The following is a 14,577-nucleotide window of genomic DNA, read 5'->3' on the forward strand; positions in this document are numbered from 1 at the left end:
ATTTTTATAATAGATTCCATTAACTTCTGTTTGTTTACGGCATAATTTATAATAAAATAATTCCGTTAAACAGTGCGGGATTCGAATTTCTAAAACAACAAGACATGTCAGTAGCCGAAATTCTTGATGAAACTGTTTAAACCCTTGAAAGCCTGGTGGTAAGTATATATACCACTTGCCTGCTTTAACAGTCAGTAGCCTTTCATTATGCATTTGTGGGATTCGTTTGATTCTCAGGGTAAAAAGTGATAATTTCCTTTAAATTCATTAACCGGTTGATCTTTGTAATGGTGAAGTGTAGTGTTTTCTGTGCGGTACGGACTGAATTTTTCCAGTGATATTTAGACGAGCTTCGACATCAAATGTTTAATGAATGGGGCCTCTGTTACGAAAGATAATTATGTCACTTTAGATTTCTCGATCCATGAACTGCAAAGAATTCGTTTTATTTTTATTAATAATTGTCTGAATAAACTGAAATTCACTCCATTCTGAGACCGTCCACTGCTTAACTTCTAAGGTGCCGCTGGTCGACATCGCACATCATCAGCTGTCCGGGGGTGGACGCGATGTTGGTGTATGTAAAATGGAGAATGTTTTTAATTTTGGAGCATGTGATTGAGCTTGGGTATCCAACAATACCTCGCAGATCTGAATTGAATTTTACGTTGAAAAACATATCAGAAAATAAGATCGGGAATTATTTTTCCTAGTTCCGTTCGCTTCGATGTAGAGTGCGCCGGCCTTACTCCCAGTTCCATCTTCAGTGTCATCATCTGTCCAGTGTGTTAATTTCCAGCATATTAGCGTAGAATACTTCTGTAATTCTGTAATTGATCATCCATTACTGTCTCAGATATTATGAGTTGCTTTTTCAATAATAATTTCTAATTTCGTCTGATTAAAAATTCTTCTTCTGGTTTGCGCAACCGTGTAGTCTTATTGGTGAGAACCACAAAAGAATGTATCGCCTCTGTTGAGGGTATAAGTCACATTACACTGTTGATGGTCGCGATGTGTTCCTCCGAAACTTTTGTAACCACCTAGATGACATCACAACTCATAAAACAACAAATTTATATTTTTGTATCATGAAAGAAGGTTGCTGGCCCGTCATGTCGTTTACATAACAGCTGCAAACTCTAATTATTATTACTTCAAGAATAAATAGAAACAACTTTCGTCCTTTTACGTGGCAAATCTCTCCTCCGGTAAACGGCTAGATTCATTCGAAGCTTAAAATAGTCTTTGTTTGGCCCTAGCTATGAACACGTGTTGACTGTACAATGACCAATACCAAATAACCTATCGTTAGCATGTCTTAGGTAGGAACGCATGCAGATCAGTTGTGTTGGAACAGTTCGACCGTTAGGGTAGGTCCGCCAAATACTGGAATACGTTGTGTCAGCCATGTTTGAGTGATATATTTGTACATTAGGGGCGGCTTTATTTGCAGTTATTTGTGAACGACGGATCTGGTGTTGAAACGTGGGATATTACCTTGCCAAAAGGAGTGCATAGGTTAGTAAAGCGTAACTAATCATTGCTTTAAAGTTGAGTGAGAATAATTTATTCGTTGCCGGTCTAAATTTTTAGTCACATAAAGTTCATGTACTTTACTTCGTGCAGTATTACTCAATTTTGGAAAGAAAGCGAATATTTTCGTCATTTGCTTAAAATTTTGTATTTGCAGAAGGAATAATTGATATTTGGTATGTTTCTAAATCATGGAGAGCATTGTGATTGGACATTGGGTCCAGTGAGCTGAGGTTTTCGCGGCAGTGGGTATGAAGACTGTCTTCTGGGTTGTAGCACCGTGTAGTCTTTTCTTATCTTACTATAAAAATTTGTGATTAGTCGTTGTCTTCAATAAATGACGTCAACAGATATTTGTTTACTCGGCATTGTTGTGGACCACAACAATGCCGATTACAACACAACAATGCCGAGTAAACAAATAACGCTTCACTACCAAGCCAGTCGCATTATCACTGCTCCAGAAGCAGCACGTTGCATTATTAAAAATTGACTGACAGTTGGCCTAAAACATCAGAAAAGTGAAAAAAGAAGTTATCATCTATTTGAAGTACCAAATCCAACAACTGCAACAAGGTAAAGTGATACTAATAATACTACTCATATACTCTATATATTACGATTACGAAAACTATTATGATCGATTTTAAGACGAAGATTTGCAAGAGTGGGGCTGGACGTAGAAAGTTTACTGACCAAGAACAGTTTGCCTCTGAACAGCGACGTAAAGAACTACTACATCAGACTTATTTAAGAAAGAATACTTACAATGATAGACGAGACCATATTAACGACACACGTAGAAAAACTTATTCGGTAAGAACAGAGGAGAAAAAAAACAAGACGCTGAAAAAGAAGGGGGGGTTGGTCAAGTGTTTTAACCCCCATTGGGGGGGTAGCTTAGTTTCTTACTCAAGGGTTAAAACACTTGAATGAGACACTAAACTAATCCCCCCAAAGGTGGGGTTGGTTTAGTGTGTTACTTAAGATTTTAAAACGCAGCGAACTTTTAGAACACTTGAAACTAACCCCCCCGAAGGGGGGTTGCTTGCGTTTTAAACACTTGACCAACCCAACGGAAGGGAGGGTTGGTCAAGTGTTTTAACCCCCATTCGGGGGGTTAGTTTAGTTTCTTACTCAAGGGTTAAAACACTTGAATGAGGAGGGATAGTTTAGTGTCTTCCTTAAGATTTTGAAACGCAACCAACCCCTCCGAAGGGGGGTTGGTTGCGTTTTAAACAATTTACCACCACCCCGGAGGGTGGTTGATCAAGTGTCAGGGGGGTAGTTTAATTTCTTACTCAAGGGTTAAAACACTTGAATGAGACACTAAACTAACCCCCCCTCGAAGGGGGGGTTAGTTTAGTGTGTTACTTAAGATTTTAAAACATTAAAACACAACTCAATTCGGGGGGGGGGTAGTTTAGTGTATTACTTAAGATTTTAAAACGCAATCCCCCCCGAAGTTGGTCAAGTGTTTTAACCCTCCATTCGGGGGGTTAATTTAGTTTCTTACACAAGGTTGGTTGCATTTTACAAACTTGACCAACCCCCCCCCCCCCCCCTAGGAGCTCCGAAGATTTGAAAGGGTAGGGTTTGACGTAGAGTTGACTGACCAAGAACTGTTGACCTCTGAACAGCGACGTAAAGAACTAAAACATCAGAACTATTTAACAAATAAAGAAAAGCTAAGGAAGACATACATTGATAAACGTAGAAAAACTTATTCACCAAGAGTAGAAGAGAAAAAACGCAGATATGTATGGATTGGGTTAGACGTAAAAAGTTGGCTGACCAAGAACAGTTGGCCTCTGAGCAGCGAGGTAAATAACTAAAACATCAGAACTATTTAAAAATGAAGGAAAGCGAAGTAAGACTTACATTGATAAAAGTAGAAAAACGTATTCAACAAAAACAGAAGAGAAAGAAATCAGACGAAAATTTTCAAGGGTGGGGTTGGACGTAGAAAGCTGACTGACCAAGAACAGTTGTCCTCTGAATAGCGACATAATGAAGTAAAAAATCAGATTAGAGAAACTGCTCCGAATAAGACACTAAATTAACACCCCTAAGGGGGATAGTTTAGTGTCTTACTCAAGATTTTAAAACGCATCCAACCCCCCGAAGTGGGAGTTAGTCAAGTGTTTTAACCCGCCTATTGGGGGTGAGAGTTAGTTTAATTTCTTACTCAAGGGTTAAAACACTTGAATGAGACATAAACTAACATTCCGAAGGGGGGTGAATTTAGTGGCTTACTCAAGAATTTTAAACGCAACCAACCCCCCCGGAGGGAGGTTCGTCAAGTATTTTAACCACCATGGGGCGGTAGTTTAGTTTCTTACTCAAAGGTTAAAACACTTTAATGAGACACTAAACTAACCATTCTGAAGTGGGTTAGTTTAGTGTATTACTAAAGAATTTAAAGTGTTTAAACCCCCCCATTTGGGGGTTAGTTTAGTTTCTTACTCAGGGTTTAAAACACTTGAATGAGTCACTAAACTAACCTCCCGAAGGGGAGTTAGTTTAGCGGGTTACTTAAGATTTCAAAACACAACTAACCCCCACGAAGGGGGTTTGTCAAGTGTTTTAACCACCAATTCGGGTAGGTTAGTTTGGTTGCTTACTCAAGGGCTAATACACTTATATTTGACACTAAACTACCCCCCCCGAAGGGGAGGTTAGTTTAGTGTCTTACTAAAGATTTTAAAACGCAACTAACTTCCCGAAGGGGGGTTGTCAAGTGTATTAACCCCCCATTCTGGTGGGTTAGTTTAGTTTCTTACTCAAGGGCTAAAACAATTGAATGAGACATTAAACTCCGCCCCGAAGGGGAGGGTAGTTTAGTGTCTTACTAAAGATTTTAAAACGCAACTAACCCCTCCGATGGGGGGTTGTCAAGTGTTTTAACCCCCCATTCGGGTGGGTTAGCTTAGTTTCTTACTCAAGAATTTAAAACGCAACCAACCCCTCCGATGGGGGGTTGTCAAGTATTTTAACCACCATTCGAGGGGTTGTTTAGTTTCTTACTCAAGGGTTAAAACAATTGAATGACACACTGAACTAACCCTTCCGAAGGGGTTTATTTTAGTGTCTTACTCAAGATTTTAAAACGCAACGCAATGTTTAAACCCCCCCATTCGGGGGGTTAGTTTAGTTTCTTACTCAGGAGTATGAATGAGTCACTAAACTAACCTCCCGAAGGGAAGTTAGTTTAGCGTATTACCTAAGATTTCAAAACGCAACTAACCCCCCGAAGGGGGGTTGTCAAGTGTTTTAACCAGCCATTCGGGGGGTTAGTTTAGTTTCTTACTAAAGGCCTAAAATACTTGAATGAGACACTAAACTACACCCCCCCGAAGGGGAGTTATTTTATCGTGTAACTTAAGATTTCAAAACGCAACCAACCTCCCAGAAGGGGGGGTTGGTCAATTGTTTTAACCCTCAATTCGGGGCGGTTAGTTTAGTTACTTACACAAGGTTGGTGGCGTTTTACAAACTTGACCAACCCTCCCTAGGAGCTCCGAAAGGAGCGCCCTGCTCTAGTACTATAAAAATTTCTGATTAGTCGTTGTCGTCAAAAAATGACGTCATCAACAATGTCAACAGATATTTGTTTATAAACAAATATCTGTTGGCATTGTTGATGTCGACACAACAATGCCGAGTAAACAAATATCTGTTGGCATTGTTGATGTCGACACAACAATACCGAGTAAACAAATATCTGTTGGCATTGTTGATGTCGACACAACAATGCCGAGTAAACAAATATCTATTGGCATTGTTGATGTCGACACAACAATGCCGAGTAAACAAATATCTGTTGGCACTGTTGATGTCGACACAACAATGCCGAGTAAACAAATATCTGTTGGCATTGTTGATGTCAACACAACAATGCCGAGTAAACAAATATCTGTTGGCATTGTTGATGTCGACACAACAATGCCGAGTAAACAAATATCTGTTGGCATTGTTGATGTCGACACAACAATGCCGAGTAAACAAATAGCTGTTGGCATTGTTGATGTCGACACAACAATGCCGAGTAAACAAATAACGCTTCACAACAAGGAAATCAAATAATATCAAGTCAGTCGCATTTTCACTGCTCCAGAAGCAGCACACCGCTTTCTTGAATATTGACTGACAGTTGTCCTAAAACATCAGGAAAGTGAAAGAAGACGTTATCAAGTACGTATTTGAAGTACCAACTCCAACAAGGTAAACTGATACTCATTCGATATATTACGATTACGAAAACTATTATGAAAACTGACATTATGATCGATTTTAAGACGAAGATTTGTAAGGGTGAGGTAGGACATAGAAAGTTGAGTGACCAAGAACAATTGGCCTCTGAACAGCGACTTGAAGAACTAAAACATCAGACATATTTAACAAATAAAGAAAAGCGAAGGAAGACTTACATTGATAAACGTAGAAAAACGTATTAAACAAGAACGGAAGAGCAAAATAAAACAGACGAAGATTTGCTAGGGTGTTGTTGGACGTAGAAAGTTGACTAATCAAGAACAGTTGGCCTCTGAACAGCGACGTAAAGAACTAATCCATCAGACCTATTTAACAAATAAAGAAAAACGAAGGAAGAGTTACATTGATAAACGTAGAAAAACGTATACAACAAGAACAGAAGAGAAAAAAAAAGAAAAAGAAAAAACAGACGAAGATTAGCAATGGTGTTGCTGGACGTAGAAAGTTGACTGATCAAGAACAGATGGCCTCTGAACAGCGACGTAAAGAATTAAAACATCAGAACTATTCAACAATAAACAGAAGAGAAAAAAATAAGATTTGCAAGGGTGGGGTTGGAAGTAGATAGTTGACTAACCAAGAACAGTTGGCCTCTGATCAGCGACGTAAGGAAGTAAAATATCAGATTACAGGAAGCGCTTCGAAAGGATTAGCCATCGTTGTCGTCAAAAAATGACGTCATCAACAATATCACCTTATATTTGTTTATACACGGGGGTTAGTTTAGTGTTTTACTCAAGATTTTAAAACGCAACCAACCCCCTTCGGGGGGTTTGTCAAGTGTTTAAACCCCCCATTCGGGGGGGTTAGTTTAGTTTCTTACTCAGGGGTTAAAACACTTGAATGAGACACTAAACTAACTCCCCTTCGGGACTAACCAAGGTTGGTTGCGTTTTACAAACGTGACCAACCCCCCTAGGAGCTCCGAAAGGAGCGCCCTGCTCTAGTACTATAAAAATTTGTGATTCCTCGTTGTCGTCAACCTATTTGTCGTCAAAAAATGACGTCATCAACAATGTCAACAGATATTTGTTTACACGGCATTGTTGTGGAACACAACAATGCCGAGTAAACAAATAACGCTTCACAACAAATAAATCAAAAAATATCAAGCCATTCGCATTATCACTGCTCCAGAAGGAGCACGTCGCATTCTTGAATATTGACTGACAGTTGGCCTAAAACATCAGAAAAGTGAAAGAAGACGTTATCAAGTATTTGAAGTACCAACTCCAACAAGGTAAACTGATACGCATTCGATATATTACGATTACGAAAACTATTATAAAAACTGACTTTATGATCGATTTTAAGACTAAGATTTGCAAGGGTGGGGCTGGACGTAGAAAGTTGACTGAACAAGAACTGTTGACCTCTGAACAGCGACGTAAAGAACTAATCCATCAGATCTATTTAACAAATAAAGATAAACGAAAGAAGACTTACATCGATAAACGAACCATATTAACGACACATTTAGAAAAACAGACGAAGATTAGCAATGGTGTTGCTGGACGTAGAAAGTTGACTGATCAAGAACAGATGGCCCTGCTCTATCTTACTATAAAAATTTGTGATTCCTCGTTGTCTTCAACCAATTTGTCGTCAAAAAATGACGTCATCAACAATGCCAACAGATATTTGTTTACTCGGCATTGTTGTGGAACACAACAATGCATTTTGAATCAATTTTTAACACTTCTTGCAGGTCCATCACTCCTGCCGATACTGTTACTTCAGATTTTTTGCCCATCGCTTCTATTTCTCCTGCTGAAGTTAGCAAGGCGATCAAGCGCCTCAGACCCTCAAAGTGTGTGGGGTTAGATGGAATTCCTTCGTTAGTAATTAAGGGTTGTTCTGTTATTTTCACTCCCTTATTAACCTATATTTTTAATTTAAGTGTAACTAGTGCCACCTTTCCGTCCCTGTGGAAAGAAACAGCTGTTGTTCCTGTGTTTAAAAAAGGCAACAGTTCCATTGTTAGTAATTATAGACCCATCTCTATTCTTAATAACTTTTCTAAAATATTTGAACTTATTGTTTATGATCACTTGGAAAATTTTCTTAAGTACAGATTAAATCCCTCACAGGATGGTTTTCGTAAATTTAATTCCACAGCAACAAATTTGGTTACTTACCTTAATTCCGTTTTACCTTCAGTTAGTACTCAAGGACAAACAGATTCAGTATACTTTGATCTTACTAAAGCATTTGACTTAGTCCCTCATAATATTCTTCTTGGGAAACTTAGAAACTTTGGACTATCACCCAGTTATGTTGACTGGTTCCATAGTTATCTTTCTGACAGGCAATCTTTTGTTCGTGTATCCAGAACTCTTTCGTATCCTTATCGTGTTAAGTGTGGAGTGCCTCAGGGTTCCACCCTAGGCCCCTTACTTTTTAATATATTCATTAATGACATCTGCGACTCCATACATAATTCACACTGCCTTTTATTTGCTGATGACTTAAAGATATATCGGAGTATTAGCGATGTTTATGACTGCAAACTGTTACAGGACGATATTCATTCAGTGCAAAATTGGTGTCTTGTGAATGGGATGCAACTTAATTTAAGTAAAACTACTGTTATATCATTCACCCGGAAGACAAACAGTATTTACTTTAATTACAATTTGTGTAACAACCTGGTGGCACGCTCCCATTGTGTTAAAGATCTCGGTGTTCTCTATTTTCACCAGCATATCAACTATATATTCTCACAAGGCTTAAAAATGCTGGGTTTGATTCGGTACATTACTTCTTCCTTCTCCACTGTTGATAGCCTATTGGTTTTGTACAGTACTTTATTCCGTTCCAAAATTGAGTATGCATCCGTTGTTTGGAACTCTATTACTCATACTGATTTCTTTAAATTGGAAAGGATTCAAAGGAAATTTGTAGCTCTATGTTACGCTAGATTCTTTAATGGCGTGTGTGCTTATAATTATGATGAAATATTAGTTAGATTAAACTTCTTATCGTTACATTTAAAAGCGTCAAACGTCCCGTCTTACCTGGTGTGAACCGTATTCTTCACTGTGAACCGCGGTAGCTCAGTCAGTTTAAGAAAATAATGTCTGAATACGAGCTACGCCATCGAGATTCGATCCCCGACAGGGGCAGGGTCTGTTTTTTCCAACCTCTGCGTTCAGACCGGCCCTGAGACCATCCTGCCTACCAGGGGGTAAAGCGCATCCGGGAAATGACGTTGATCGGGTGCCGAGCACTGGCTACAGGATTACAATCAGCGTCTTAATAGTACTGTAGTGCTGGTTGCCAAGACTGCGAGGCGCATCCAAAAGCCCAGGCCAGTCACGTTGTTTGGTGAGCCAACACAGCGAAACAGTGCGGAATATTGGGATGACCTTTAATCGACGGCTGACCTGGGCGACGTAATGCCAGCCAGCCTGGAAGAAAGACGGCTTGAAATTGGGCGCTCTGACCTCCTTCGTCAAAGGAGAAGTGGCTTGTGTTCCACTTTATAAGAAACTTACCTAACCAATGTTGGACTGTGCATGCCCAATCCGGTGTTCCGCTGTTTGTAGCCATGTCTGGAAGCTGCAGATGTCGTTGTATCCCTGCATTGCAATTAGCGCGCGTTGATTTGTCAGTAACAGACAAATTTGGATTTTTGTTGTTGTTGAGCGCGTCGTATTATTAACTGCGACCTCCGACTCGAAAATCAGCTAATACGGGAAGCCCCTTAGTTCTGCAACTTAGAAGGCACATTTTCCGACTAAGGGCTGACTGAGGTCACGCACGGATAATTACAAATTTTACAAATAACAAGTTACAGATCAGTAAACAAGACAAGATTGCTTGTGAGAAGCGACTGAAGAAAGAATTCTGTCGTTGCTTGCGCCAGACTGTTTCTTGTTTCTGGGTTAGTGTTAACAAGTTGGAAATGTGCTTTGCGATGAACTCTTAATCGTAAAACGTATTGTTTTTAATCACACATCCACCTAGTTCTCGTCTCCCAAAAAAGGCCGGTCTCCGGATCAAGATTTGAACCCGGAACCTCTCGATGATTGGATTCAACTCGCTCTTGGAGTTACTCATGTCTTTTCCTGGGTTGGAAACTCTGTCAACATGACTGCCATAATTGGTAGATAATTCACACTCCGCCAAAAGATATCTACCGGGAACCTGATCACGTCATTTAATTTTCACCCGAAGTTCCTAGCAGACGTGAGAGTGGGTGCAAGAAACCAGTTCCGATTTTCGGAGCGTGTTTGGACACGCTCCAAGACTACCTCTCTGTCTGACAGCTCCCTGACTCATCATCAGCTGTCTGTGAAAGCAAATCACTGACTGGGCTGACAGAGACCTGTAGATCATCGTAACTTTGAACAGATGAAACACTAAAACCCGAGACTCGGATGTGAAAGTTCCCCAACACTTCACTTCGTGATAACATTTTCTGTTCTGCGCGGTCATGTATATAGATGATTTGCAAGGGGTTCATCTTTCTTCCAAGGAGTTCTGCTAAGTGTCTAAATAGTTTACGAAACCTTTCATATGTGAGGCGGCCAAGGTCATTGACGTACTGTGGAACCACGAAGTAAATGTTTATTTAAAATTGGCACTGTAATGGAATTGAAACGTTCGCAAGGCGCATGTTACAAGTTCCTACAGAGTTTTCGCATGGTACGAATGAAGCATACTCGGCTTTAGCAGCGAATTGGATAGGTGTGTCACGATGGAACTTGACACCCAAGACAAGACAGGTACCATTGCGGTAGATCCTATTATTATTCAGACATTCTGGGAGTAAAGGCTGTATTATGACAAAAATTATATTCCTGATAATATTCTAAAATAAATCTGTGTTCCATTACAGGTGTCGTGGTGTTACAATGTCGGAGGAAGAGTTGAAAAGCGTTTCTGTGGACTGCTGCCACGGTACTGAGGGAACAGTGGATTTTATGCACAGTGGAATATCATCACACCAGACGGCAGCACGGTATGTCCGCACGCCACCACCTCTGCCAGACAGCTTCAATAACGGAATCATGCTTAGGTATTTTAAAAGATCATCATTTACCTGCACCATCCGGTGCGCCTTGCTGCTTGGTAATGCACTATCTACGAGCAACAGCCTACCTTAGGCTGATCGGGCTCCATTTCATCCCGATTCGTGTACTAAGTATGCCGGCGTCTGTTTCACGCTTTAAGTAACTTGATACTTTATACACCAACTACACGAGCGAGAGTACAGCATGTGACTGAAGTTGCTTGGCTGGCGAGGAAAGTAATGTAACATTTGTTCTAGTCCTTATCGTGCAAGACTCGAGATGTCTTTCTTAACCCCACTTTTGTTGCCCGGTTTTCGCATTACCACTGAAAGAAAATATCCCGCAGACTCGTAAACAGTGGTGGAAATATTTAGTAGATTGTTTCCGAAATATACAGAAGAACTTTAGTTGATTTTGTGTTTGCGTAAAAACAAGTAATATCGATGTAATCGATCTTTTATTACGCTTCGTTTTCGAGCTGTGACCTTCACTTTAAAATAACACAAAGACCCTTGTCTACAAAGAATTTGGTTGTTACTTTTGTGCATAGAACACTTCCCCCAAAACTGACGCCGTGTATTTCAGAATCACTCTGTATAGATTTTGATCTTCTGGGCTACGTCTTGTGTTATCAGCGTTTCGCAGGAATGAAGTTCACCGAAACGCTAGACGGCGTCACATGGCTGAAGACGGTCGCTTCTCTCACCACTGTGAAACATCTTGCATTTTGCAGTGGATGTGAAATAACAGAAGGTCTCTTGAGCTGAAAACCAGCATTTGAAGGGTTAAGGCTACTGCTAAATAACGTTCCCCCAAAAAAGTAGACCCTTGTCTACAAAGAATTTGGTTGTTACTTTTGTGCATAGAACACTTCCCCCAAAACTGACGCCGTGTATTTCAGAATCACCCTGTATAGATTTTGATCTTCTGGGCTACGTCTTGTGTTATCAGCGTTTCGCAAGAATGAAGTTCACCGAAACGCTAGACGGCGTCACATGGCTGAAGACGGTCGCTTCTCTCACCACTGTGAAACATCTTGCATTTTGCAGTGGATGTGAAATAACAGAAGGTCTCTTGAGCTGAAAACCAGCATTTGAAGGGTTAAGGCTACTGCTAAATAACGTTCCCCCAAAAAAGTAGTCTCGGAAAGTTTTTATGTATACGCTATATTTCCACGTAAACTCACAGTGAGGCCTTAGATAGCCCAAATAGTCAGTCTCCGGAAAATAATTTGACGAATTTTCAAGAAATTGGCATTTCGCGTTTACACGAAAGATTATCGGGAAATTAATTTCTGTTCATTCCAATCAAATGTGGCCTCTACATTAAATCGCACGAAACTAAAGGACAATATATGTCAGAATTGAATTTGAAATATGTTTCGATTCGGCGATTACAGTGGGCTCAACATAATTTAGAGCTTGGGCTACGTCACGAAATTGGAAAGGGCGTGTAGGAGTAAGACAACAAAGAGTCTGTCTGAGTACGTATAGCGTAACTGAAAACATTTTTCCTCAATTTAATTCCCATACAATCAGTGGCGTTTTGATACAGTGACCTTTACAGTGCATTGTATTTTGTGAACCAAGGTAAAACACTTTAGCCTTTAGCCGCTGCTCTGTTGTAGCGTAATGCAATAATTTCGCATTCTGCAGTGTACAAAAGCGACCGGGCTGACCGGGGACTGGTTTGTATGTGCTGTCGCTTTGCCTGTGTGTTTGTAAAGAGGGCGAAACAAGGCACCAACGAGCCTGCATGGGCAAACAAATGATGGCGTAAATTATTCTAACCTGCACACTGCACCAGCCGTTTGTGTAATATTCATTTGTTAAACGGCTTTCAAAGAGTCAGGTTCTGTGTATTTTTTTCAAAATGTGAAATGCTTTTTCATTGAGTGCTTATTTTATTTTATTTTTTTCGTATTCCTTAACCTTTGAATTTCTATTTTTGTACAATTCGCCTTTCACATGCCAAATAACCGAAAAATCAGCACTGATCAATAAATTCCGACGAAAAGTCTTTGCTACTCAAGCTTTGTTCACATTAGTCAAGTTGCTTGAATTACACCATCTTGAATTCAAGCTTGGGTTCAAATTTAGGCTAGGTTCGTTTCATGCCTGGAAAAGTAAAATTGCCTCGACAGAATTACTGCGTGCTGGTTTCCTAAAGACTGAAATGTAAACTTTATTGAAAAAAAGAAAAGAAAAAGATGTTTACTGAATTAAGAAAATGAAACATATCAATGTGTCCAACATGCCCACACTTATGAAGGAGTTGGCCTCAGAAGATGGAGAATTCCATAAAAAATCACCTGAAGACGACGAACCACACTAAATAATTATTTTCTGCGTCACTTGTCTTCGAATTAAAACTTTTGTTCATTTCCTGGCTGTACACTATTTTCATCTTTAATTCTTCTTCCAACACAATCTGTATTTAACTGCCCAACGCTGAGTTTCTCAAGTGATTTTACATTCTTTTGTCTCTCGCATTTCGATATCGATAATCGACTTATTGCTTTTAACCTTCAGTAAATATTTCGTATTTCTCGTCCACTCCAAATATGTGGAAACAACAACAATAAATATTATTAAAACCAAATTATAGACTTTCAGTCTACTTCTGGGTGGGGTGAAACAGTGTTTTAACGCATTGCAACAAACTGGAGAGTCGAGTTAATAGTTCACATTCTTCAAGTTAGATTTGATGTTCTCAGGGCGGTGAGTACGAAGGTGGCAGTCTTCTGGGTAGAAGTAACTAATACCAGACTACACGGCGCTACAACCCAGAAGACGGCCATCTTCAAGATATTTCAAGGCAAAAAAAGCTGAAATGGTTTCTTCTTCACTTGAAATTTTAAACAGTTTTATTAGTCTTGAATCGTGCTTGAAACGCAGTTCAAATTATTCATGTTCTTTCAAGTTTTTGTTGCCAAGCAACTTTATTGGTGTCAACAAGGCTTTGCTTCCACTTCAATATACGCGACACACACGCGCATGCGCAAATTTGTGATGGCGCGAAAAATATCAAAACTTTTCCGTATCGCGCAAGCCGTTTGTGCAATTACTGGAACTGTTGTTTTGCATGTATACGCTGGTGTTGTGTAAGGGCCCTTTAACTGTTATCTAAGCTCGGAGTTATTTTTAGTACATATTAGTTAGTGAATAGCAAAGAAAAGTATTTTTTTATTACATTTATTCCAGCCTGCCCATAACTTGGCGGATCGCCAAGGATGTGCAGTGGCAATGAGTTTTCAGGTACTCTGAGCCAATAAGCGTCACCGACTACTATTCGCGACTGTAATCTTGAGACTTGCAAGGAATGCAGGAAGTCTGAAGCGTTAAAGACAGACGCTATATTTCCTCCTTCACTCCACTTCCTCACCCCGCAAGTCTCAAGATTACAGTCGCAAACTATAGAATCTTATTCTTTAGCGGCATGGAGTTTTGTTTGTGAATCTCTGAAGGAATTTGGGGAGTGCTGGCTTTAGTTACTTTTTCTTGTAATTTTGAAAATGGAAGACAAGCCAAACAAGCGTTAGGTTTTCCACAAGCAGGCCAGAGACATAATTTTAAAGGGGAAGCAGGTAGCGGTCTCCGGTTCACGATGTTCGAAGCCTCAAGAACAAAGAGTCGATGCAAAGGGTGTTGGGCTGTTCGACGCGTTGTTGACAGAGGAAAGTTTTCGCTCTATACAAGAGGATGCATGAGTTTTGAATTACAGGTTAAAAACTGAGAAATAATAAAAA

General features: G+C 39.9%; 1 protein-coding gene across 9 annotated transcripts in view; it reads left to right on the plus strand.

The window, feature by feature from the left end:
* The window catches only part of LOC110838649 (ABC transporter expressed in trachea), a 41,101-nt gene that overhangs the window by 1,119 nt on the left and 25,405 nt on the right, over window positions 1–14,577 (plus strand). For 3 of the 9 annotated variants that reach the window (XM_087348558.1, XM_087348550.1, XM_087348557.1), the window contains exon 3: window positions 10,655–10,834. In XM_087348558.1, the coding sequence (XP_087204684.1) occupies window positions 10,671–10,834 (164 nt within the window). In that variant the 5' untranslated portion in view covers window positions 10,655–10,670. The other 6 variants (XM_087348556.1, XM_087348554.1, XM_087348552.1 and 3 more) reach the window with 6 other exon arrangements.

Source organism: Zootermopsis nevadensis, unplaced genomic scaffold, assembly GCF_977971745.1.
Source record: "Zootermopsis nevadensis isolate Lab colony 2312 unplaced genomic scaffold, Znev_1.0 Znev_ptg000013l, whole genome shotgun sequence".
NCBI classification, from domain to species: domain Eukaryota; kingdom Metazoa; phylum Arthropoda; class Insecta; order Blattodea; family Termopsidae; genus Zootermopsis; species Zootermopsis nevadensis.